At 31.4% G+C, this 27,205-nt stretch overlaps 2 protein-coding genes across 5 annotated transcripts in view; one reads left to right on the top strand and one right to left on the bottom strand.

Moving 5' to 3' along the window:
- Window positions 1-27,205, bottom strand: part of LOC127723904 (coiled-coil domain-containing protein 73-like) — a 183,558-nt gene that overhangs the window by 44,403 nt on the left and 111,950 nt on the right. The gene's annotated exons all lie outside the window — the stretch shown is intronic.
- On the top strand, window positions 9,176-18,866 carry LOC127723436 (uncharacterized). Of its 4 annotated transcripts, none has more exons than XM_052230062.1 (2): window positions 9,176-9,601; window positions 17,687-18,866. In XM_052230062.1, exon 2 carries the CDS (start codon window positions 17,727-17,729, stop codon window positions 18,828-18,830), a length of 1,104 nt encoding a protein of 367 aa, XP_052086022.1. In that variant the 5' UTR covers window positions 9,176-9,601; window positions 17,687-17,726; the 3' UTR covers window positions 18,831-18,866. The 4 variants fall into 4 exon arrangements, with proteins under 4 accessions (XP_052086022.1, XP_052086023.1, XP_052086024.1 ...); XM_052230063.1 differs by lacking the exon at window positions 9,176-9,601 and adding an exon at window positions 14,963-15,038; XM_052230064.1 differs by lacking the exon at window positions 9,176-9,601 and adding an exon at window positions 16,066-16,090.

The following is a 27,205-nucleotide window of genomic DNA, read 5'->3' as shown; positions in this document are numbered from 1 at the left end:
TGCTTTGATCTAAATTCATTTGAAATCTGACAAGACCTGTAGGCTTGAGAGTGCTAAAAATGCAATTTTCAACAGAATTAACATATTATGGGACACAACTCCAGTAAATATAATTGATCAGCTTTGATTTCTGAAATGACCTTAGACATTGCTTTTATATGATTCTTTGATAATTTATCATAAGACCTAACAAGAAATGTAGGCTTGAGTTAAGCCATTTGTAACTGATTTTTACAGTTTGTTCTTATGTTGTGTAGTTACATGTGACTGTACAAGATCAGATGGAGGGTTGAGTGCTCCATTTCTATGTAGCAACATTCCAGCAGCGCCTACATACGGAGTATATATCTCCCAATTGATACGATATTCCCGGGCTTGTGTTTCCTATCATGATTTCCTTGATAGAGGATTGCTGCTCACAAGGAAGCTATTAAGCCAAGAGTTCCAAATGGTGAAGTTGAAATCATCCCTTCGTAAATTTTACGGACGCCATCACGAGTTGGTTGACCGTTATGGAATAACCGTTTCACAGATGATATCGGATATGTTCCTTATGTCGTAACTACAATACCCATCCCTTTTCACGAATGTGACTTACTGAATAAGACTATTTACCGGATTTGTAATAACATAAGCAACACAACGGGTGCCACATGTGGAGCAGGATCTGCTTACCCTTCCGGAGCACCTGAGATCACCCCAAGTTTTTGGTGGGGTTCGTGTTGCTTAGTCTTTAGTTTTCTATGTTGTGTCATCTGTACTATTATTTGTCTGTTTGTCTTTTTATTTTTGGCCATGGCGTTTTGTTTTCGATCTATGAGTTTGACTGTCCCTCTGGTATGTTTCGTCCCTCTCTCAAAAACAGTTTTTACTCCAACACATTCTTCATATGCCTTTCCAAAGTCAGAACTCTGTAATTCAGTGGTTCAAATGTCTGTCATATTTGTTTTTCGTAAATTGTATTGTATAAATTAGTCTGTTAGTTTTTCTGGTTTCAATTGTTTCACATTTTTCATGTCTGGTAATTTTATAGCGGACTATACATGCAGTATGGTTTTTTCTCCTTTTGAAAGCCATACGGTGACCTGCAATTGCTTTCATCTTCATCATTTGGTATACTTTGGATTCATTGGTAATGTGGGAAACTGTTTCCTGTGTTTTGTTATTGACGCAAGGTGAACCATGAATTCAAGTTTTCAAGGAAATTCATATTCTCTATAGGCTAAGCTTGTAAGCAGAATATGGCCGGCCACAAAATAACAAACAAAGTATTTAAGAAAGTACCCATTTTGCCATGAAAATTGGTATCCCCAAAAATAAATATTTCCACTGTAATCTAGAGCAAAATTATGTATAACAAAAGAAAGAAATTATTAAGTGAATTCTAATGAGTTGTTTTTTAAGATTTCTTTTTTTCCTTTTAAACATGTTTTTTAAGATTTCTATTAGTCAAATTGACTTTAAAATTTCAGTGTGACTGATATTTAGGTCACATAATTTCTCAGAAATGAACGTGAAGATCAAACTTAATATGAATTGATGAAGCAGAAAATATAGGTCAGAGTGGCCTAAATTTTTTTTTGGTAGACCTTTATATTATTCCTGATGAATCCACAAACAAAATTCTGAACAAACAAAATTCTGATTATAAAATACACTTTTCAGTCAATTTAAGTATATAATCTAATTGTGAAAAAGATCTGGTTCAAACCTTGAACTTCCTCTTTTACATAACTTCATCTTGATTCTTGAAAACTCATGTGATGACTTAAAACAATAGTTACTAATATACTATGTATGGTCTGATACCAATTAATAGAAATTTATAAATTTTTGCATTCATTTATGATTGTAATTTTTGAAAAATGAAAAATAATGCAAGCTAGGTTATTTATTATGATTTCAGTAATACTGCATACAAATAATACTATCCAATGTGAATTTTATATTTGCTATACCTATTAGGTAGCAAATTTCACAATACAAAAGAAATCTTAAAAATGTTTGTATTAACAGTACTTAAAATTCCTACAAATTTGAGTTGGGTTGCAAATAGTTTATGTTTTGACCTCTCCTATCCAATCTGATACTGTGATATATGAATCCACTATACCCTATCTGACCTTTAAAGAAAACTCTTTCTTTTGCAGATGATCTGATTACAGATAGACCTAGGACAGAGAAAGACAACAAGAGACCAGTCAGAGTTCACAGTAATCCCCCTTGGTACCCAGAACATGCCAATCTGTTACTATGACAAATGGGAATTCTAGATCTGATGCTGGATCCAGGAGACCAGGACTGTGATAAAAATCTACATTAATTATGATATAAAACAGGCTGACAAAAAAAATAAGCAATTTAAAACATAGAAATTTGGTTAAACATTATTTGATGAAGCATTAGCATAAAAATATGCACTATTGATTTCTTGTTAACAAAAAGTATTTCTCTAAATTTGTTATTTAACAAGAATGTGTCATGGCATAGTACACGGATTCCCCACTTGCACTATCATTTTCTATGTTCAGTGGACCCTGAAATTGGGGTCAAAACTCTAATTTGGCATTAAAATTACCTTGACCAAAAACTTTAACCTGAAGCGGGACAGATGGACGGACGGACGAACGGACGGACGCACAGACCAAAAAACATAATGCCCCTAGGTGGGGCATAAAAAAAAAGCTTTTACCCAAATCAATTTTTTTCAATTTTCACAAAAAATAACATGCATATCTTCATATGAGCTGCATTCGATAGAAATTGACCTTATCCAAATGAATATTAATACATCTGTTATCCTATTTCAGGTTAAAAAAATCTCTATGATAAGTCTTTTTAAGTGTACTTTTACAATTATCCAAACTGACCACTTTACTTTAGGATGAATGCTTAAAATATCTACTTGCAGTGTTATCACACAAAAAAAGAGATTCATTTATTTAGAACTTTTATATTTTTATGCTAATTACTATGTAATTTCTTTAGATTTAATGTCATAATTCTGGGTTGAGAATTAGCTGATGAATTTTGTGGACAAGGCAATTAAAGCAGGGAATCTAAATAACACCAGTAAATATAAATTTAAGTTATTTTTATACTTAATTGACTAAAACCAAAAGATAAATTAATGAATTTGAAGAAGCCACTTTTATTCCCCATCGCAAACAATTACTGGGTATATCAACTATAATAAGTCATTTTTTTCAATTTATTGGTTTGGCAATGTTGAATACCAATATGCATGTGTATTTTTTCTATTGTGTAATATTTATTATTATTTGATATATCCTAATTTCAAGAAAATATGCAATAATTGTTCAATTTATCTGTGATATAAAAGTTATTTTATTTGTAACTTATTTGTCAGCCATGTAGTACAACTCTAATATAAATATCAAGAATATTACTGGAAGAAAGTGTATTTAGCTTCAAATCATAACAGTTACCATAGATTTATGGAAATCACATATTTTCCCTGTGTATGGAGAGATTACAAACTGTTGTCTTAGAATGGGCTCTGCCACTACAGGTATGAAATAATTGGTAATAAAACAACAGCCTCTCAACTGATGCAGCGATTTTTTTCTGTCCAAGAGTAACTACAATATATTTTTGGTTTTAAGCCGTTTCATAAATATCCTAGAATTTAGAAATGTAAGTGAGATCACTTTCCAAGGGGAATAACTCCTGTAAAAATAGTTGATATAAGCATTAAATAATTGGCACAAAAAATAAAGAAAAGAGAAAATGGCCTTACAAATTTAATGTTGTCTTAGAATGGGCTCTATACTACAGGTATGAAATAAATGGTAATAAAATAACAGCCTCTCAACTTTTTTTCTGTCCAAGAGTAACTTACAAATTGAATCATACAGAATCAACAGCACCCATTCAGACCCACCCTCATTAATAAACCCCCTCCCCCCCCCACACCTTCAATATACATAGTGGTGGCAATGACAAATCAACCTACTATTTAATCTTGTTTTCACTTACAGTGGCCTTTGGGGTTTGTGCATAATACATTGATGAAAAGGAATTATTTGAATATGGAATAACTTTTAATATTCTAGAAAATTGATTTGAAATGTATAATGAAAACTAATCCAAAAATAAAATAGGGTTAGTCATGTGCACATGGCTATTGAGGTTCAGGTTACTTTCTCTAATAGTTCAGTATGATCTAACTAACCCTCCTTAGCCATGCATGCATTGTTGAAGGTCATACAGTGATCTATAGTTGATTTCTATGTCATTTGGTCTCTTGTGGAGTGGTGTCTCATTGGCAATCATACCACATCTTCTTATTTTTATATGGCTCACTAAACCCTACTTAAAATTGTGTTAGTTTTCATCACATATTTCCAGAATTCAAAATTATTCCAGATTCAAATAATTCCTTGTTTTAAGATGCTAGCAAATAAGATTAAGATTAATATATTAAAAAGTAGAATGCATGAAGAATTTATTATTGTATGAAGCATTTAAATGTGTTGAAATGGAAAAAGCAACTAAAAATCAACAATTGTAGTCATTTTTTTTTTATAAAACTTTATATGAATTGTTGAAATTGTTTGTTCCTTAAAAAAGATACTTCCAATTTGTTTAAGTGTGCTATAATTGATTTAGAATTTTTCATAGGCAGTTTTATATTAGTCAGAAATTCACAGAGTCCCAGGATGGAACAAATAAGAACCTATATTGAAAATACTCACGTAAAAATTTAATACTAAGAATTAAATCTAAATCTGATAACAAGATTCTGACGGATTAAAAATTATCAAATCTACTGATCAGGGGAGATAATCATTTACATCATCGTGTTTCTCAATGACCCTAACTTTTTAGCCAGTAACTGTAATTTTAAAATCTTTTAAACAGATTAATTAACTTTTAGCACTATCAAATAGTTTATGAATGTTTAAAGACCTTTTGTTATATTTTCCTTTTGTTTTTAACTTGTTCATCTGTGATTAAGATCCCATTAAATCTTTGTATAAATCTCTTAATGGTTTGATCTTGTTATGATAATGGATTTTAATTTGTCACGGTCACCTATCTATGAAGTTGTTTTAAATCTGAGACAAATGTCAGATGAAAATCACAAATTTGACAAGCTGTGTATCAGTTATAATACTATTAAACACTTGAAATATTGTGAAGACACTTGAAATATTGTGTACACACTTGAAATAATGTGTACATACTTGAAATATTAAGATATTTCATTCCTATTGTTTCGGACAGTATGTAAACCTCTAAATGTCTTTTGGTTTTGTGTTGTTTGGTTGTGGTCTCATTGGTATCAATTTTAACCCACATCTTCTTCTATACACCCTGGACAAAGATGGGGGATATCAACCCATATCTCCTTTTGTACACCCTGGCCAAATCAAAGATATGGGATATCAACTCACATCTTCTTCTATTCACCCTGGACAAATCAAAGATGGAGGATATCAACCCACATCTCCTTTTGTACACCCTGGACAAATAAAAACAGGAGGCTGTCAGAGTGACAGCAAACCGGATTTTCCTGCATGAAAATGATATTTGCAAATCTGGACCCCAAAACATGATCAAGTAAAAAAAAAAAAAAAATTTTGTAGGGTTCAGAAATGGAAAGGCCAAAATCAACCTACATATCACTTTTCCCTACATAAAGGTGTACAACTCAACAACATTAAAATCTTAAATCGTGAAAATCTATTTAGACCGTCATTTAGTCACAGGAAACAACATATCTTAATTTGAAAAGATTTGGTCAAAGCATTTATATGTTATTGCATGGAAAACGCTCTAAGTATCACTTTTCACTATTGAAAGGTCTACAACTCCACAACGATGAAAGCTAAAATCAAGAAAATCAAACTTGAACTTTCGATTAGTCACAGGAAACAGCATATCTAAATTTGAAAAGATTTCGTCAATGTGTTATCAAGTTATTGCATGGACAACGCTCTAAGAATCACTTTTCACTACTGAAAGGTCTACAACTCAACAACAACAAAAGCTAAAATCGTGAAAATTGAACTTGACCTTCATTTAGTCACAGGCAACAACATGTCTAAATTTGAAAAGATTTCGTCAAAGCGTTTTTATGTTAATGAACGGACACTGTTTGGCAGCTGACGCCCGCCAGCCTCCCGTACATTCCCAAATCAATAACCGATTTTTCCTTTGGAAATCTGGTTAAAAATGGGATATCAAACCACATCTCTTTTTGTACACCTGGGCGGAAACAAAGTTAGGGGATATCAACCCACATCTTCTTTTGTACAACCTGCTGAATCAAAGATATGAAATATCAATTCACATGTATTTTTCACACCCTGGACGAAACAAATATACGGTATATAAACCCCCATCTCCTTCTGTACACCCTGCTGGATCAAAGATAGCAACCCACATTTGTTTTGTACACCCTGGACGAATAAATATAAGGGATATCAACCAACATCTCCTTTTGCACACCCTGCTGAATTAGATATATGGGATATCAACCCACATCTCCTTTTGAAAACCGAGCCAAATCAAAGATAGGGGATATCAACCCACATCTACTTTTTGTAAACCCTAGATGAATCAAAGATATGGGATATCAACCCACATCTACTTTTGTACACCCTATAGATGAATCAAAGATAGGGGATATCAACCCACATCTCTTTTTATACACCCAGGAGTAACCAGATAGGGGATATCAATCCACATCTACTTGTGTACACCCTGGTAAATCAAATATACAAGATATCAACCCATATCTCCTTTTGAACACCAAGCCAAATCAATGATAGGGGATACCAACCCACATCTCCTTTTGAACACCAAGCCAAATCAAAGATAGGGGATATCAACCCACATCTCTTTTTATACACCCAGGAGTAACCAGATAGGGGATATCAATCCACATCTACTTTTGTACACCCTGGTGAATCAAATATACAAGATATCAACCCATATCTCCTTTTGAACACCAAGCCAAATCAAAGATAGGGGATACCAACCCACATCTCCTTTTGAACACCAAGCCAAATCAAAGATAGGGGATATCAACCCACATCTCCTTTTGAATAGCCTGGCCAAATCAAAGATAGGGGATATTTACCCACATCTCCTTTTGAATAGCCTGGCCAAATCAAAGATAGGGGATATTTACCCACATCTCCTTTTGAATAGCCTGGCCAAATCAAAGATAGGGGATATCAACCCACATCTCTTTTTGTACACCCTGGTCGAATCAAATATAGGGCTATCAAAGCACATCTACTGTTGTACATGCTGGCAGAATCAAAGATAGTGAATATCAACCCACATCTCCTTTTGTACACCCTTGCAGTATCAAAGATAGGGAATATCAATCAACATCTTCTTTTGTACACCCTGACAGATTTAAAGATAGGGAATATCAATCAACATCAACATTTGTGCACCCTGCCAAATCAAAGATATGGAATATCAAACCACATCTACTTTTGTACACCCTGCCTAATCAAAGATAGTGAATATCAACCCACATCTACTTTTGTACACCCTGGCAGTATCAAAGATAGGGGATATCAATCCACATTTACTTTTGTACACCCTGGCAGAATCAAAGATAGGGGATATCAATCAACATCTACTTTTGTACACTGTGGCTGAATAAAAGATAGGATGACATGTCTTCAAGTGAACTGTTAACTTGTAACTACCAATGCACAAACAAAAACATTTCCTCAGCAATCAATGGATATAGGACCACAAAGCTGGGTTCATAACACATCACATAAACAACTGTTCTCGTCCTAAAAATGAATTTATTTGACACACTGTGTTAAACAGACTCCCGTCATCATCATCCTTTTTACATATATGAATAGGAAATGCAAGAGGCAAAGCTTTATGTGACCACCAAAAGCTTTTTACCTTAAATTTTGCTATAGATCTACTCGGATCTCTGATTCAAAATAGGGATAATCTTCTTATTATGGAAACCCATTGCCACAAATTTAAATAGCATAAGATATGAGAAGCAAATTTATTATGACTGGACATTACAATTTTTTTCATCATTAAATATAGTTATCAATTCTTTCATTCATGGAAACAAATTGGGAATCACTACGGCTAAGATTGAATATATGTATTCTCTTTTTTATGTAAATACATTAAAGGGGATGTTATATGTATTCTCTTTTTTATGTAAATACATTAAAGGGGATGTTATATGTATTCCCTTTTTTATGTAAATACATTAAAGGGGATGTTATATGTATTCCCTTTTTTATGTAAATACATTAGAGGGGATGTTATATGTATTCTCTTTTTTATGTAAATACATTAAAGGGGATGTTATATGTATTCCCTTTTTTATGTAAATACATTAAAGGGGATGTTATATGTATTCTCTTTTTTATATAAATACATTAAAGGGGATGTTATATGTATTCTCTTTTTTATGTAAATACATTAAAGGGGATGTTATATGTATTCCCTTTTTTATGTAAATACATTAAAGGGGATGTTATATGTATTCTCTTTTTTATGTAAATACATTAAAGGGGATGTTATATGTATTCTCTTTTTTATGAAAATACATTAAAGGGGATGTTATATGTATTCTCTTTTTTATGTAAATACATTAAAGGGGATGCTATATGTATTCTCTTTTTTATGTAAATACATAAAAGGGGATGTTATATGTATCCCCTTTTTTATGTAAATACATCAAACGGGATGTAAAGTATATCTTACTGTGAGACAGTAACCCATCAACACAAAAGACATACATTGACAACTTTGCATGGTGTAACTGGAATGTTAGTTATTGTATAGCTTTTAAAAAAACTTTATTGTAAGGGATTAAATTCAATGTTTTAATTGTTATTTTTTCAAAACAATTATATTAACATACTATTTGCTTAAAGTTTAATTTTAGTTTAGAGTGAGGACCTTATATTCTATACAATATTATCTTCTGTTTAGATTTTCAAAAAATATAATAAAGTTCAAATTTGTCAAATCTAAAATTATAACATATAAATATCTATAAAAGTCTAGCGATCCCAACTCTAATAAGACTCAATAATTAGGGATAATATTAAATAACATGTCAGATTTAAATTGGAACAATAAGATCCAATCAACCGTCAAAGATTACTTATTGTTTAAATTTTTACAATCTCACAGTCAGATATATTCTAAAGACCGAAAAATATTGAATATTGTGGACTTTAAATGTTAAAATATGCACGCTAATTTGGCAAAAAGTATAGATATTTTGAAAAAATAGACTACTAACAACTATTCCCAAAGTATATAATGATACCGACACAAAAATAAAAGACTTAAAGTGTTTTGTTTTTGAAGATAACCATCGTTAATTGTTTTATCTGGAGCCGACGAGTGTATAAATACATGTTATACATTACATCAATGTATTAACAAGACATTGTTTATCTCAAGAAGAAACTGTGTACTAAAGCCGAGATACAAACTAGCGGAGATAATTTTTTTGAATATGTTTTTGAGATGTTTAAACCAAACAGTTCTTACTATTGATGAAAGTGCTAAGCAACACTTAGAGGAATCAGACATTGAATCATCTTAATACAAGGTAAGTATTATTCCTATTTACCAATCTTTGTGACGATGTCTTGATCAATTAAATGGAAAAGATTCATTTGGTGTTAGTGTTTAACACCACTTTCAGCACACTTGGTTTCTATTGAATTTGAGTTGAATTATTTGCTAGATTTGGATGACACTACATATGTGCATTGAAGAAGATGTCTGTTGGGTAATGTGCAGTGGTTCTCAAGACTTTGAGAAATCAACTGGACATTTGGTCCAGTAAAACAAATTCCTTTTAACTGGATCAGACTCTTTTTTACAGGACTTTTAAACAAATGATTTGGACAAAATCAAAATTTTACTGGTCAGTAGGTCCAGCAATCTTAACTGGACCAAACCAATTTTTCCTTGTCTTTGCCTTATGTCCTGCGACTTTGGGAATGACTGATATACGAGTCACTTTTCAAGCCTATTTATGCTTGTATAAAGTGGATTCAGAGTGATTTTTATTGTATGGTATTGGTTTTGCTCTTGACGTTGAATAACCTATGATGACCTATAGCTGCTTTCTTTCTACGTCATTTGGTGTCAGACTCGATGAGTAACAGTTATTTGTCTCATTGGCAATTATACCACATCTTCTTACTTTTATATCATTTACATATAAAATTTTACTAAGGAGACAATTTTTTTCAGGGAAATCAATCCATCATTGTTTAAAATGTAAGCAGAAAGAATGTATGGATTCTCTGTTTCTCCTTTGAACAGAATCTTAATTTAAACAAACTAATGAACTATAATTATAACAATCAAAATAGATATAAGAAATGCTTCAGTTCCATCTTACATAATTCTTAAAAATTTTACAAGCACAGACACTATTTAAGTATAAATTTTCCTTGACTTTGGGTTCCTTTGATTTGAAACTTAAAGTAAACTTCCTCTTTGAATTATTTTACACTAGTCATTTTTGGGCCCTTAATAGCTTGCTGTTCGATGTGAGCCAAGGCTCTGTGTTGAAGGCCATACTTTAACTGACCTATAATTGTTTACTTTTCATACTTTGTGGCTTGGATGGAGAGTTGTCTCATTGGCACTCGATCATACCACATCTTCTTATTTCTAATTATGTCATGTTGGGTATCATATAGCTTCTTTAACACAATATGGGTTTTGTTCATTGTTGAAGGCTACAGGATGACCTATAGTTGCTTACCTCTTTGTCATTTGGTCTCTGGGTGATAATTGTCTCATTGGCAACCATACCACATATCCTTATTTTTATATTAATAAACATTAACAATTAATATGAACAGAAGAAACACTAATGGTTTTCTCGTTTGAATTGTTTTATATTTACCTTTGTAATATTAGGGCTTTTTATGGCTTACTATTTAGTATGGGTTTTGCTCATTGTTGAAGGCCATACAGTGACCTATAGTTAACTTCACATGGACTCTGGTGGAGAGTTGTCTCATTGGCAATCATACCACATCTTCTTATTTTTTTATAACCTATTTAATGCCAAAATTTTATATGGTAAGATGTTAATATAAACTTTAATTCTGATTTCCATTCAAACATGCCATAGACACTTGATCTTTAAACATTTATGAAGCCCAAATAATCTGGATAAGATATGCACTCCTTTATTTGTATAACCTGTAACCAAAGAATAAAGGGGTTTGTTACTTATTACTGAATTGTATAAAGATTTAGCCAGTCACTGCACTTGTATGAATTAACAATCTATAATAGAGTTCATAGGTTAATCCTTTAATACAATGCAAATTTTTCTGACGGTTTATTTCATAATTAAATATCACTTTCATTTCTAGAATTAAAACCACTGATTTGCAAACAAAAGATTAAACAGATCATAACACTTAAGTATTCAATAGTTCATTGGGGGTCTATATAACTTGCATACATAATTTAATCATTCCTTAAATGTTGAAGAAATTTAAAAATTTGTATAACTTCAAGCTGCATACAGATTGAATAAATTTTAAAGTGCCAGTCTTTGTAAGAATCAGGCAATTTTGAAAAAAATCAAAACATGGCCGAAAAAAACCCACCGACCTAACCATCCTATTTTGAAATTACACTCATCCTGAGTTAGAAATGGTAGGTCTTTCTTTTCTGTGTGTCTGGTAATTCGAGAAATCTCTAGATAAATTTTGGTTAAAATGATAGCAAATTACGGAGTTATCTCCCCTTAATTGTTACTTTCTAGTGCATTTCAATCAAATTATATCTTGAATTACCAGAACAGGACAAGTTAACAAATGTTATATACGTGCACCATTATACATTTTGAACATAAAATAATGTCAACTTGAGTGGGTTTTTGTTTGTCATATTTTCACCACTGTTAGATTCTTAGATAGATTGGCACTTAAACATCCTATGCTTACATTGCTTTATAAATAAACTTATCAAAGATATAATTGCTTACATCCACTTTATTTGAACTTTAGTGGATAGTTGTCTCATTGGTAATCATTATACCACATCTCCTTATTTTTAAATTAAAATTTTGTACACCAGACACACATGTTTGGTCTACAAAAGACTCATAAGCAACGCTCAAATAAAAAAAAAATAAAAAAGCCAAATAAAGCAGAGCATTGAGGACCAAGAGTATAACCTTTAAAAAATATTAAGTAGTTCTCATTCAAGTTAAGGGAATTCTTTTTTATTTCACACTGGATGACTTTTAAAAACATAAATTACATACAAAAGCAGTCATTTAATAGTTCTAAATTAAACAATTGTCTAGTAGTGATGCATATATAACTAACAAGAATTATTTCTCCTTTATATTTTACTTCATTGGTCGGAAAGGAGAAGCCGTAAGAGCTAATTTTGGCCTAAATTTTGAAGTATATCTGACGAAAGTTTGACATTTTTTAAAACTTACATGTCTACATCATTTATTTGGTCATTAAACATGCTCAAATTCAAGCTTAAATATGAAAAATCTATCAAATATTGCCATAAAACGTCACTATTCAGATGGTCTTTGTCTATAATGTAAGTGGCAGCATTTGTGTTCAGTTTCAACCTTAATATAATTTGTTATGTAGTATCATCAAATACAACATATATTTAAATATTAAGACTGAACACAAGTGCGGCCACTTCCATTTTAGACAAAAACCTTCTAAAAATTAGCACAAAAGCTAAAATTGTGAAGATTTCGGTAATTTTGCATGAATTAATGATGCTAGTACCTAATGCATGTGCATTGTATTGTAAAAGAGAAAAAACAGCCCATATTTATGGGACAACAGTATTCTAATTTCCAATAAATAACTAACAGTTTACATTTTTAACAAATTCGTAAAAATGCTATATTTTTGGGGCAAAAATGGGTCTTACCGGGCCTACTCCTTTACTTCCATTTTAGCTTAATCACATTTCCATTATTCTCTTCTGAAGATTTTGCATTGTATTCAATTTGATTTTTTTTTTAAAGGTTTTTATATAGTAAAATACTTCATTTTTTGCAGAGTTTAATTTTGATAATTTTCACGGCTGATTAAAACTGAGTTTGTCAAGTTTATTTTTTGTGTTTTTCTTGTCCCTGATTTTGAACACTTTTAATTACAATTTTAGGTTAGGTGATTTATTTTACGATTTTATATCATTTGCTGAATCAGTGAAAATAAAACCATTGCAAAAAATTTGTACTGGTTTTTCTGTTTTCAAACAACAAGCAAAGTATTTGTGGTTTTTATAGATTATTGGTGGATCTTCAAACAAGAGGTGGTTTCTAATACTACAATCACATCGAACGGTGACAGCTCTGGGTTGAGATGTAACAGAGAAACATCCTCGAGTTTGAAAGACCATTGATAAGCTAGATCTGTTTATTGCTTTTTTGTAGGGAATCTTAATGAGTAGGCTAAATAAATGATGTCACACATTATCTTTCTCCACCAATGGGAAAAAAGCATGTCACTCAAGTTAGTGTGAGATGGTAAAATCATACAGAAAGATCAAAGGAAATTTAAAAGTCTTTAATTGTCACAAAAATTCATAAGAGGCTCTAAGGAACCCTATGTCTCGTCTGCGATTGCTGTTGTCAGAGTTAAAGTGTAATATTGACTTAAAAAGTGAGTCCATTTATCAGTAAAATACAATTTAAAAAAAAAAATTAAACTTTTACTTTAGATGCTATTTCTTGGTCTTGAAGATTAGCTTCTGTCAAAGTTTCATAACAATCCATGAAGGTTTACAAATTTATCATGTCAAAAAAATTAATCCCTAGCTGTCTGTAAACATTCACTGTAATAAAATGAAGTCCATTTATCAGTAAAATACAGAAAACTGAAAATTAATATTTTCAAAATTTCTCTCTGGATGTGGTCATAAACAATTTAAGAAAGTTTTGTCTTCATATCCTATTACACATGTATGAGTTTGTCCTTTAATTTTTTTTTTTTAATTTCGACTTGCTGCACCTCTCTGTTAGAATGAAAAGAACAAAAACAGAGCTTAGTTTAAGGGGGTACAGAACACCTTCAGGACTTAACTCTCTAAATATCAGCGGAAAGTTTTTATTACATTAAAGTAGTAAAGAGAAATCAAGTTTTTCAATTGATCAAAATTAGTGTTTGTCAAACTGCTATATATCCAATGAAATTATTCCTGTAAATTGTGTGGTTCAAATTTCTTGAAATTTTCATATTTTTGTCCACAGGTCAAAGTAAATATTTTGTCAAAATTTTATGAAAATTAATCAAGCCAAAACTATTTCAGTCAAAGTCCTGGGTCCCCCTTTAAAAGAGCATTTACCCTGCAAACACAGAGCCACACAGTCCTAGGGATCGTTACATTTTCATAAACAGCAAAGACAAGCTCTATAAAAGTTTGTGTATCCCAATATAGTTCATTGTCTTTTTATGTGTGACTGGTTTATAAAACAAATTTTATAACTATAATATAAACTTCAAATGTCTTTTGCGATTATAAAAGACCTCTAATGCCATTTGGTCATTTAGTAGAACAACCAGATCATCCACCTCATTGTATTATGAGGGTAGGAATTGGGTATCCTACATGACAAATGAAGGTAAAATATTTGTTTAAATAATGTTAACAATTATTAATATTTTACTGCATTTGACCTGACAGAATGAGATTTGACAAATGAGGCTCATTTGATGCTAAAGATAGCGAAAAAGGGATGTTTGACGATAAAGGGCATTCCTACCCTCTATTATATCATAACTATGTTCAACAATACTAGTCTTTTACTTTTTATATATTTTTCAAGTAGACATTAATCTCAAATCAATAGTTTCGTAAATATTAAACTTGAAATGTTTAGTTGACTTTTTAAACAAAGGATTAAAAGATTACATATACACTATCCAGTTACACCTTCAGAATTACAAAAGATTGAAAATTAATTCACCCGGCTGATTTAAAACATAAAGTAACACTAACAAATAAAATGAAGGTTTATAATGGTAAGTCATTCACAAAAGATAATATTTGTAAATAAGTATTTTTGTTTTAAACTGAAGTTTTAGTTTATTGAAAGCCTTTTGTACGATTCTTAAAACTGCCTTTTGTTAAAACATTTGAAATAGCTCTTGCCTCGATACAGTCATTTTGTGCTGATGTGGCGTAAGGCAAACATCAAGCAATCACAAAAAATAATTATATTAACTGAACCAAATCCATTCTAATACATCGTATTACAAGTATGAGATACAGGGGATAAAAGCAATAGAGACAGTAAACTAACAACAAAATAAAATACAAGAAATTCAACTAGAGTTCAACTTATTATCTTCAAAAATAGACACCATATTTCAAGCATTATTATCAGCCTAACTTTAGATATAGATTCATAGAAAGATTTCAACAGAATACAAACAGTCTGCCATCAGAAAAATGAAACTTCATAAGTTATTTCTTTATGAGAAAAGGGTTCACTGCATGATTGACATCTTCCCCATAATCCCATTCCTAAATATATCCTTTTTTTTACAGAAAATATGTATATGAACATACAACATGTTCATTGTTTTTTTTCTTCAAATTTATCAATTACCAATGAAAAATCTTGCTCTCCATATACTTCATGTAAAAAGCAAGTAACTCTGGTTTAAATATTCATGTTGAGCCTTGAATTATATAATGGCCAGGATAATGGCTGAAATATTACCAAATGCTATCAATCATCCATTTGTCCATCTTTCTATAAATTCATTTATTCATCTGTTGGTTCATTCTAATAGGGATCCTTAAATTTTTTTTAATAACAAAAAAAATCTTCAGTATAATATTTCCTCAGTTGGTTACCGTTCAATAAAATCAATGTCACATAACCTAAACATGTGCATTATTCATATTAAAATACTGAAATATTGATAATAACCAATCTGTTTTTGAGACAAATTTTATGTCATTAATTGAAATTGTAGCTAATTAAAATTTAAATGTTATGTGTTAGGTTTCTCTATATTTGTTTTGTTCTCAGTTTATACAGAAATGCCAGTGAAAATCTGAAAAGGTAAATTCCATGTTATTTTTCCATTTTGCAGCTACCAGTACATATAAATTAATGGTAGGTTTTTATTTGATTTATGTTTCCTTAAATTCAAATTCAAATGTTTACCAATTTGAAGATTTTTAGTTTAACTATTACGAAAATCGCATGTTTATAATACCTCAGAAGTTGATAAAGAGCAGCGCCATGAGAACATGATACTCTTTTATGAAAATTAAAGTGTTTTTGAGTTATTGTCTGACATGTTACGACGGACGGACAGACAGACAGAGGACGGTACACCATAATACGTCCCTTAAATGGACTATAAAAATTAACAGCTTATTGTTCATGTGCATTTGGTATCACAGTGGGGATTGTGATATTACAGCTTTATGACATTGAGGTTTTTTCTCTCACCAACAAGCGTCAGATTATCATGTCCCACTTCCCACATTAAAAGTTACCAATAAATCATTTAGAGAGACACAAAGTCATCATTGATCATTTAACTCAAATGAACACAAAATAAACAGTCACCTACAAACATTCCTGAATCATTACTCAAAATTTACAATATGAGGTCAGATTTATTGTTCTGAGGACTCTTTTTTAACCAGATATGTTTGTGAGTTACTTGGTCCAGTTTATACACCAATAAATTCGCTTAAAAAGGCGTTTAATCCTTATAAATCTTTACAATTGGAGATAAGGAATTTAATTTCCCCACTCGTACCTCTATTAGATGTAAATTGTATATTTGTTTCATAGAATTGGCCTGGCACATGAATATATTTTTTGGTTAACAAAAAAATATGTACTCCATGAAATTTGCTATCTAATAAAAAATAAACTACAAAAATATCTTATTATCATTCAAATGAATGGTTTTGTGTTTATTATTTAATTTATCGATAAACGCAAAGTGAAAATAAATATTTTTAACGTAGAGCCGGTTTGTGTTATTATCGCTGCCATCTTGTTTACATTAATTACAAAAAGTAGTTTCGTCAATGTCGTCTATCAAAAAATAAATAACTTCAAGAGCCACTACCGGAAGCCCTCTTGACCAATCATGTAAAAGTATTCCCTAATATGCAAATCATATATATATGAATTCCATTTCCTCATTAAATGTAAAAGAGTTGGAATTTAAAAGAAAATATATACTCTTTTGTAATTTAAGTGATATAGTTCCATCTTTTGTTAATATGTCTGAACAAGATAAATTTAGTTTCATCTTGAAAAGTAATGATACTGACATTTGTACTGTATGTGTAGCTGGAATAAGCGATATGTATGATTCAAACATTCATTTAAAGCAAACATAATGTTGTTAAGAACTGTTGTAGTATTAAAGCTAATTGTAATAGCTTGAATTAATAATATAGTATGAATAACACCTCCACGCAATGTACATGTAGATATAAAATATGTGTCTCTTATCATTGAGAAAATATGTCTCTGTATATTTGTTTTTGTTTATTTTTGTCTATTTTTGTATTTATTTTTTGTAAATGTCAGCTGGTATCATTCCCGTATTGGAATTTACACCAATAAAATAATTTGATTTGATTTGATTTATAAGAATTATAAAGTTGTACTTTCATCTACTTTCAGATAAGACTTCAAAATACCGATAAAAAGAAATTACATAATTATGACTGAGGAAAGGAAAACAAGAAAATTATCCATTCATTTGGAGCAGGATGCTATGGACCAATCATTGTCCTCTGATGACAAAGATGAGGAGACTACTATTGATGACGATATTATTCACACTGTTACAAAATTACTAAAATTCGGCAAAAATGGCATGGTTTCCCCTGACCACATAGAAACGTCTTTGTGTAAAATGCTTCAAGCTGAACGCAATCACTGGAAAGACAAAACAGATGCCGCAATGAACGAGATTGAGCGTCAACACAAAGAAACACTGGCAAATCAAGTTTCGTTACAAAATTTGATGGATATGTTACATTTCAATAAGCGAAAAATAAGTCACGCTAATCTAAAAATGGACAACAGCATTGCAGAAGAGAATGCATCGGTAGACGACATGCTGGATACACTGAAATACAGGATTATAAACCTGAAGCAAATGGCGGGAATCATAGACGAAATGGATGAGACGGAGCCACAGGATAAACTGCTTAAATATTCTGACAGAGATATTGAATATTTGAAAAATGCTATTGCCAAAGCTCACTGGGAGAAAGAATCAATTCAAAAACAACTAACAGAAAGAGTTAATGAGATAAAATGGCTGACTTCCGAACTGGATAATGTTAAAATGCACTTGCATAAATTACAAGAAGTTGTGAAAAAATACAATGAAGCCCACACAGGGACAAACTTTCATTTAAATGAAGTGAAGAGTGAAGTTCCTAAGAGCCCAGGAAGAACCATCAAACACTGTACGGCACCATTGAGCTCTAGGCAGAGAACTTATATTGAAGGTGACTGGTTGCAAGGATATCCAAATCCAATTGACGAATCTTCAGCACTAAAAACAAGGCTACAAGCGCATATTTATTCGAATAAAAATGGGAATTCTAAAATGGGAGTGGCTCAGTGTTTGAGATGTCAGAAACTATTCAAACCAAAAGAAAATTCCAGCAAGTCTTGTCGCTATCACCCAAAAGGTCGTGAAATTACTGAACAATATGATGTAAATGGGAAACTTGTGCACGTTGTGTATAAATGGGCTTGCTGTAAAAAAGGACTGGACTCAGCAGGCTGTATCTATGGTCACCATGTCTAAGTTGTTTCTGTTATTAAATGTATTTGAGTGATTGAATCTATCTTTCAGAGTTTTAAACAAAATTTTGCTGAATTTTTTTTTTTGCCCCCAGCTTAAAAATGATCAAAAAGAGCTTGCAGTTAAATTAAAATAATCAAGTTATCATGCCAATTGAATTTTATCATCAGTTATATAATACTGTGGATTCTTTAATTTTTTTTGTGGATATTAATTTTCTTGAATTAAGGAATCAGTGTACTTTCATGGATACAAATGTATTTGATGTCATGGTGTTAATGGCAGTCTGCATACCTAAGCTTTAATAATTTGTACTTCGTTGAACATTTCATTTCGTGGTTCACCTTTACCAAAAGAAATCGACAAAAATTGGTATCCCATGAATCCACAGTACACTATTCAATACATCTCTTTCAAATTAGGACATACAAAACTGGCTTTATCACCAACCCAGTGTAACAGTCAGTTCCCCTGTGCTTTTTACATGAAGTATTATTAACAATATAAAAATAAGAAGATGTGGTTTGACTACCAATGAGACAATTCCCTCCACCAGAGAACAAATGAGGTACAGGTTAACAACTAAAGGTCACCGTACAGCCTTCAAGGTCATTTTCTGGGAATAAACAGCTTATAGAAAAGTAAAAATCATTTGAAACACTCTGGTTTTCAACTCCAAGTGATAGATGGACTTGGTTAAGATTTGCCATAACTTGGGAGTTTTTATTTTACAATGCCCTTCAACTTTTTGGTTTATAGATTTGCTCTATGATCTCTTTCGAGACTGAGGAGTGTGTAGATGATACATATGTACAGTGTACTCAGTTATAAATAGATAAGAAGATCTGGCAGGATTGCCAATGAGACAACTCTCAACCAGCACCACATAACGTAGAAGGTTAGCAGCTTTAGAAGCCTTAAAATTAGTATCATTCATGACTTTTTGTTTAAATCAGTTTACAAATTTTTTCTTCTTTTCATTTAAACAATCCTAGTGCTGTTTAACCTCTATGTAACTTCTAGCAGCCAGACTTTTCAGACTAAGATTCACTGGATGGAGACTGTAAAATAAACAGCTATGGAACTTGAGGAAAAAATTACATGACTATACATAGGAAAATTTTTGTCACATTTCATTAAATATATATAACATTGGATTCAGTATTATTCACGGTATACCAATTTGTGGATTATATGGGTGAAAGTTATGTAGACTTAGGCAATGTTTTCTGCTCTTTGGTCAGGTTGTTGTCTCTTTGACACATTCCCCATTTCCATTCTCAATTTTATTAGGCAAAACCACAGAATCAAATATCCACGAAAATAAATGAATCCACAGTATGCATGGTATATGGTTCTTAAATGGACAATTTTTTAAAAAACACACAACACAATATAGCATTGATGCCCTGATTTGCAGTTGTTGAGCATAGAATCTCAAAATACATTACACAGCATACCATGCTCACATAAAGCTTGATATCAAATGTTAGGAAGCTCTGATTAGAAAGTTTCTAAGAAATAGGCACCAACAATTTCATGGGATAGACACACAGACAGATATGCAGACATAAACCGATAAACCCTTCTTTTCAGAGCATGGGTATAAAAAGTTGAGAAATATGAACTTTTAATTCCATTATTTTTTTTTCTCTCATCATAATTTACGTTAAATTGGAACAGTAAACCTCAAACTATAAAAAGAAGATCTTCATTGTAAACTGCAATTTATTAATGCCTCACACATATGAGTGCAAGATTTAATGTGGAAATTTATAGTAAGGGAAATAACTCAACAATTTAAATACAATTTATTTTTGCACTCTTGGGTTCCCTGACAATAAAATATAAAGGCTCTTTTTCTGAGGTGAAACAAGGCATATCTCAATTTAATGAGCTAACAAACATACCTATGGCTATGACGTATATAAATATTCTTTGCTATAAATGTTTAGGCGCTTCCTGTGACTATCACAGTTCAAAGTTTATTTATGCAACAAATAATGGGATGGACAAAATACCAACCAAACTTCATGCTAAGGTTTGTCTTCTTGAGCCTCTGTCTCCATTTTTAAAACAATTGATTCTCATCCTCTCATATTAAATAAAGCCTTCAGGCTGGAAAGTGGAAACTCAGGCTTACACCAGGACCTGCATGTGTAAGCTGATACCAGGGCCAGTATAGAAAATAAAACATCTTTACAATATAGAGTGTGACAAACTGTTCCTCACTGCAAGTGTTGCTCTCAACCTACTGTAAGTAATCGAAGTTCTGACAGAAATGTAATATGTTTTATAACATCAAATTGTTCAAACTGGTCAGAAATTTTAACCAACTGCTGTAGAAAAGTACAGTCTATAGTTATCAAAGTGCAAAGTGATCAAATAAATACTGTCATATTATATCAAAATCTAAAATACTTTGTGAAATATACTTTTAGCTAAAATATGTTTTCATGAAGTTTTAAAGGGAGATAAGACAGTGAAACTTTATGAAAATTAAACAAGCCAAATCTATTTTAGTCATACGTGCTGGGTATCCCCTTAAAATATATTTTAATGAATATACCACATTTTATTCAAACTGATGTCTGATTCTTATAAATAAAGAAGACTTTTTAAAGAAAAAAACTATGAAAACTTAATTTGGACATTTTTATAGCAATAAAAAAATTGAAAAAAAAGGTCTGTTACATCTCGACTTACAAATGACTCTTTACAATAAAATTAAGTATAGAAATTTTTAGCCACACTTTCATAACTAAACCTTGAAGTGGAATTCAAATCTTAATAGGTTATTTGTTAAAAAATATCTTAATGATTGTAAGTATATTTTATTTTTTAACCCTACACTCTGACGATTTGACTGTGTTTCTTTTCAGCAGTTGGATACACTTTCAGACCAGTTTAACAGTTTGTTTTAATGAAACAAATTGCAATTGGGTCAGACTTTAGAATGAACTGAACAATACAAGTGAACACTTAAAATCAAGTTGCATTAAAAATTTAAAGTCAAAACTTCCTTCAAAAAGTTTCCTGGTTAATTTCTTTTATTGAATTTTTATTTTTAGTTTTGTAGCCTGACTTCTTAGAAAAGTACTACTAACATAAAAACTTTTCTAAAACAAATGAAAAAGATGAATGTAGACTCTAATGGGGAACTAAATAACTTGGTCCAGATTGACTCATTTCAGAAGATTTTTTTCTTTTTCAATATTTTATTCTTTAATGTGACCCAGGCTCTTTAAAAGAGGGACAAAAGATACCAGAGGGACAGTCAAACTCATAAATCGAAAACAAGCTGACAACGCCATGGCCAAAAATAAAAAGACAAACAGACAAATAATAGCAATGCAATTTTATTTTCCACAGATCACTTAAAGTATCAACATCTGACAAAATAATTCATTAATATGAACTGATGTTCCTTACAAAGTAGACATCATGACTTATCAGACAAACATCAGGAAACTTTTGAAACACTTTTCATTCAGTTAATTTTTTAGAGGATTAAAGGAATATTTAGTCTTAGATGCATGATTTTTTTTATTAGTTGCAAATATGACCGTTTCCGGACCCTTGCTTTGAACTAGCTGTCAATAACTGCTAGTACTTTCAGATCTGTGCTTAGTGTCTTTTTTGTTGTGGGGATGTATAAGTACCCTGCCACATCCAGTCTGTGTTTTTGTCAGATGTATTTCTGCTTTGTAACGATCTAATGACTTAAGCCCTTTACAACTGATTTTTATAGTTTGTTCTTATGTTGTTACACTACTGTCCCAGTTTAGGGGGAGGGTTTGGTGCCAGCAAACTAGTTCAACCCTGCCACATTCTGTATGTGCCTATCCAAAGTCAGGAGCGTGTAATTCAGTGGTTGTCATTTGTTGCTGTTTATCACATTAGTTTTTTTTTGTTCATTATTTTGTTCATAAATAAGGCCGTTAGTTTTCTCGTTTGAATTGTTTTACATTTGTTATTTCGAGGCCTTTATAGCTAACTATGCAGTATGAGTTTTGCTCATTGTTGAAGAACATACGATGACCTATGGCTTTTAACTTCTATGTCATTTGGTCCCTGGTGGAGAGTTATCTCGTTTACAATTAAATCACATCTTCTTATTTTTATAACCATATACCCTTCTCAAAAAGTTATGGTTCGATACTTCTATAAAAAGTAATAAACATTTGATGGGCATCATTAAATTCTAGTAGGGGGCCTCGGTGGCCGAGTGGTCTAAGTAGTTGAACTACTGTATCACTAGCCAGTCAACACTGAGGTTGTGAATTCGAATCCCTCACAGGGCCGGTGCACTCGACTCCAATCTTTATTGACTAGGATTGTCGGTTTTCCTACCAAAAGGTCGGTGGTTCTCTCTAGATTCCTCCACCATAAAAACTAACTGCCACGAAAACGCATAATAGTGTTGAAAGTGGCGTTAAATACCAATCAATCAATCAATTAAATTCTAGTCTGGATACCAAAAATTTGGTTATGTTGTTTGATTGCTGATATGTAAATTGATCGCCAGGTAAACTCAATTTGTGACAGTAAAACTACTGATGGACGTCCACAAAGCTTCAAATACAATACAGTTATCACTTAATTTCAGCACCTTGGTTTGACAAGTTCAGGGATCAAACCTCAAGGCAGGCATGATACCACAGTACAACAGTCAGGCATTTCAATGCAGAAGAAAAGGAATTCATTTTAGATCCACCATTTTCTACATAAGAAAATGCCTGTACCAAGTCAGAAATATGACAGTTGTTTTCCATTCGTTTGATGTGTTTGAGCTTTTGATTTTGCCATTTGATAAGGGACTGTCCGTTTTGAATTTTCCTTGGAGTTCGGTATTTTTGTTATTTTACTTTTTAAAAGAATTTTTATTATGCTTTCATCTTTTCACTTTCCTTTCACATTGATGACTTGCCTATGGTTCTTATAAATCCAAAACAAAATTGGTAAAAATTCTAACCAGTTGACCAGTTTGATTTGAATTGAACTTTGTGCATTTGGGTCAAATATGTGAATGACCATCAATGAAGAGAAGAGAAATAAAAATAGAAAATTCACAGTAATTTTTTAGCCCTAAGATCTATGTTATGCATACAAAAAATTGCATAAGCATTTGATCTTGTTAAGTGCTTTGGGATATGAATGTTTCATAAATAGAAATAAAATTTATACAAAAAATTCTAAAAGGAAATAGGAACTTACTTTTAATTTCGGTGTTTTTTTCGTATTATTATTCATCAATCTCAGTGGGTTTTTTCTTATTATCTTTCATCAATTTCAGTGGGTTTTTCTTATGATATTTTTTCATTGATCTTACACTATACGTACTTCATAGAAACTGAGTTTGTCTGCCTATATATACATATGTACCATGAAATTATCTTACACAAGTCATTTTAAGACTTAGGAAGATCCTGTAGTTAATGTGCTATGAAAAGAATGACTGCAGTTTAAATAGAAGGTAGGTAAAGTAAACATGGTATGGGTAAAGACTATAAATGAAATTCAGAGCTTAAAGAAATAAAAAATTAGGGCTGACTTGATGTGGATACAATGATAAAATTAGACCTTTCTAAGTTTGTTTAAATATAATAATTCAATATGTCTGTGTCCTATGATAAGGATAATAACAGTGATAGACTGGTGTGATGTGAACTGCAGTATTATTTAAGTTCAGAAATGTAGGATGGATCCATGAAAACTTCATTAAATCTTGTGTTTCTATTCTATAATTATAGCAAGGTTTAATTATGTTAATCTATGAACACCTGTTTTGATAAAAAATTAAAAAATGTTTAACATGAAAATTTATCAAAGTAAGGTCTTTTTAAAAATAGTCATAATTGCAATACCTCTTCAAATAAAATCAAAGTATTTGATTTAAACAGGTTTTTTTTCACAAATTCAAATGAGAAGACCCATTGCCAAAAAAATATTTCAGCAGAAATTCAGAGTATATTGCTATATATACTTACTGTAAATTCAGAAATTTTTGCGTGCATTTATTATTGCGATTTTGTCTTTTTAGACTTAAATGCGATTTTAATTTTTGCGATATTGAGAAAAACCTGTTCAATTCATATAAAAAATTTCAAAATGCGAGTTTAAATTATTGCGATTATAATACTGTCGCATTTTTCGCAATAATAAAAACATCGCAATAATTTCTGAATTTACAGTAATATTATGATTGCACAAAACTAGAGGGCAAAACAAAAACCGCATTCAAGTTCAAGAAATAAAGACTATGGTCAAAGAAAATCAACAAGCAGAACAATAACAATAGTACCCCATCCCCCCCCCCTCCCCTCACAAAAAAAAATTAAAAGTACATACAGAAACCATAAGATTGTGCATTACAGACATCCTCCAAAATTAGATGGGGACGCAGGTGCTCCAATGGGTCAGCTACTCCGGCTTACTTAATTTCACTCTTCTGAAAAACAATATTTGTTTCTAAAAAGAAGGAAAAAAGTATAGTCTTTGAAATGAAAGATTTTAAAAAGTAATACTGCTGTGGAATATTATATTTAAAAAGTACCTTTATGGTCAGGAACTCTCAATTTCTTCTATTTTTGACAGGTAGAGGGGAGGATGGAAAGGGGGTGCAAACTTTGAGCCTAAGTTATAAGGCCAAAATTTATAAACATTAATGGAACATTAATTTCTAATAGAAATCATGTATTCAAAACAGAAAGAAAATAAAAGAAGAATGTATCTGATGACACAAATGCCCCTCTCAAATTTAGAATTTTCCAAGTTAAAAAGGGGCATAACTCTAGAGCTACAAATTACTCACAACTCTGCTTTTTGTGATTCTTAGCAATGTGTATCAGTTTCATATCATTTGCATGAGGCAAACTAAATTTAGAGTGCGGAAACAAAAATTGGACCGACGGACAGTCAAGGGTTTACACTTAATCCTCCCTTTGCCTAGGGTGGGGGCATACAGATTATCTCTGTATATCTAATATTTATCTAATATTACAGATATCCTTACTAATAATCTCATTGGCAATCAAACCTCATCTTCTCATTTTTATAATAACAAAAATCAATCATCATAATTATGCTCATATTACATAGCAAACATTCTATCATATATATATATATATATTTATTTATGTGATTATTGAATCCCCTTATTAACTTAGGTACTAAATATCAAATGAAATGATCTCTGGTGGATAGTTTTCATATTGTCAATCATACACTTCCCCCTATTTTTAAGTTAAATATTTCATGTTTCTTATGACCAATTGAGCATATCAGGAAACTGGCCCCCTACCCAAAAAAAATGAAAACAATTGATTGATTGATTGTTGGTTGCTTAACGTCCAGTGGCAAATATTTCATGCATATTCAGGACGAGAACAAATTAACAATTAATACAATAGGTAGGTTCTGTAATAGAGGCGTCCGGGATTAAGGTCAGAGAAATTTAGACTGCCACGGGAAATGAGGGTATTTGAATGAAAACAAGGGACGATAAATACTAAACAGTCGTTAGGAGCTTTAGTATCAAGAGACCATAGAGGGATAGCCAAATCCATCTAAGGTCGACTTCGCATGAGTTAGTTGGAATCTAATAGTTTTTAATTATATCTAACTTTATCAGGTAAGAATTTTATAAAAGTATGTTATAAATCATGTCAGTACAGAAGCGCTGACTACTGATAATTATATTGAAGATGTGTTACTGAAACAAAAGTGTATTGTCTTCCTGTTTCCACAATGAAAAATTTTTCCCATTTCATACTTATGTAAGAGGAAACTAAATCACTACATTTGTACTTAATGACAAAGTTTCGTAAATCCCTGCAAGTAGAACCTCCTTCACTTCAACTAAAGTATAAATTTGATAAAAATTTCCTCATTTCAAACAATTCTAAAAATATTATTCTATGAAAAAAAAAAATACAATTATCAATCAAATATGCAACAATGAAAAGTTTGAAATATTTCTAAAGGAACCTGATTAACTTCAATTGATCTGTGTTACCATTATAGTTGAGTTATTTCCCTTACACTAATATCTGTGACAGATTCAGTGGATATTTTGATATACAATTTAATAAAAATTGAAGAAATAAGCTGTTATTAGGTATTATACTGTTGATATACTAGTCTGGTAATGATGGGCTAAGGGAGTGGTGGCGAATAGGTATTTTGAAAATAAATAAAAAAAGATGTGTCAATCAAGTGTACAGTGCTCCATAAATTAAGTTCATAAACCAAAAACTGCCACCTCAAGTTTGGCTACACAATTCCTTTTCTTTAATATAGACAACTGTTTGAACCTCAAACAATACCTGTAGATTAAGTAACCTATTTTGTCTCTATTTTAAAGGAAAATCAGAAGA

Source organism: Mytilus californianus, unplaced genomic scaffold (genome assembly GCF_021869535.1).
Source record: "Mytilus californianus isolate M0D057914Y unplaced genomic scaffold, xbMytCali1.0.p SCAF_13, whole genome shotgun sequence".
Classification (NCBI taxonomy): domain Eukaryota; kingdom Metazoa; phylum Mollusca; class Bivalvia; order Mytilida; family Mytilidae; genus Mytilus; species Mytilus californianus.
The sequence above is the reverse complement of the archived record's forward strand: the minus strand, read 5'-3'. Positions and strand labels throughout refer to the sequence as shown.

Excerpts from the sequence above, each read along its gene's own strand:
- LOC127723436 (XM_052230062.1), top strand. The coding sequence starts at position 17,727 with ATGACTGAGGAAAGGAAAACAAGAAAATTATCCATTCATTTGGAGCAG.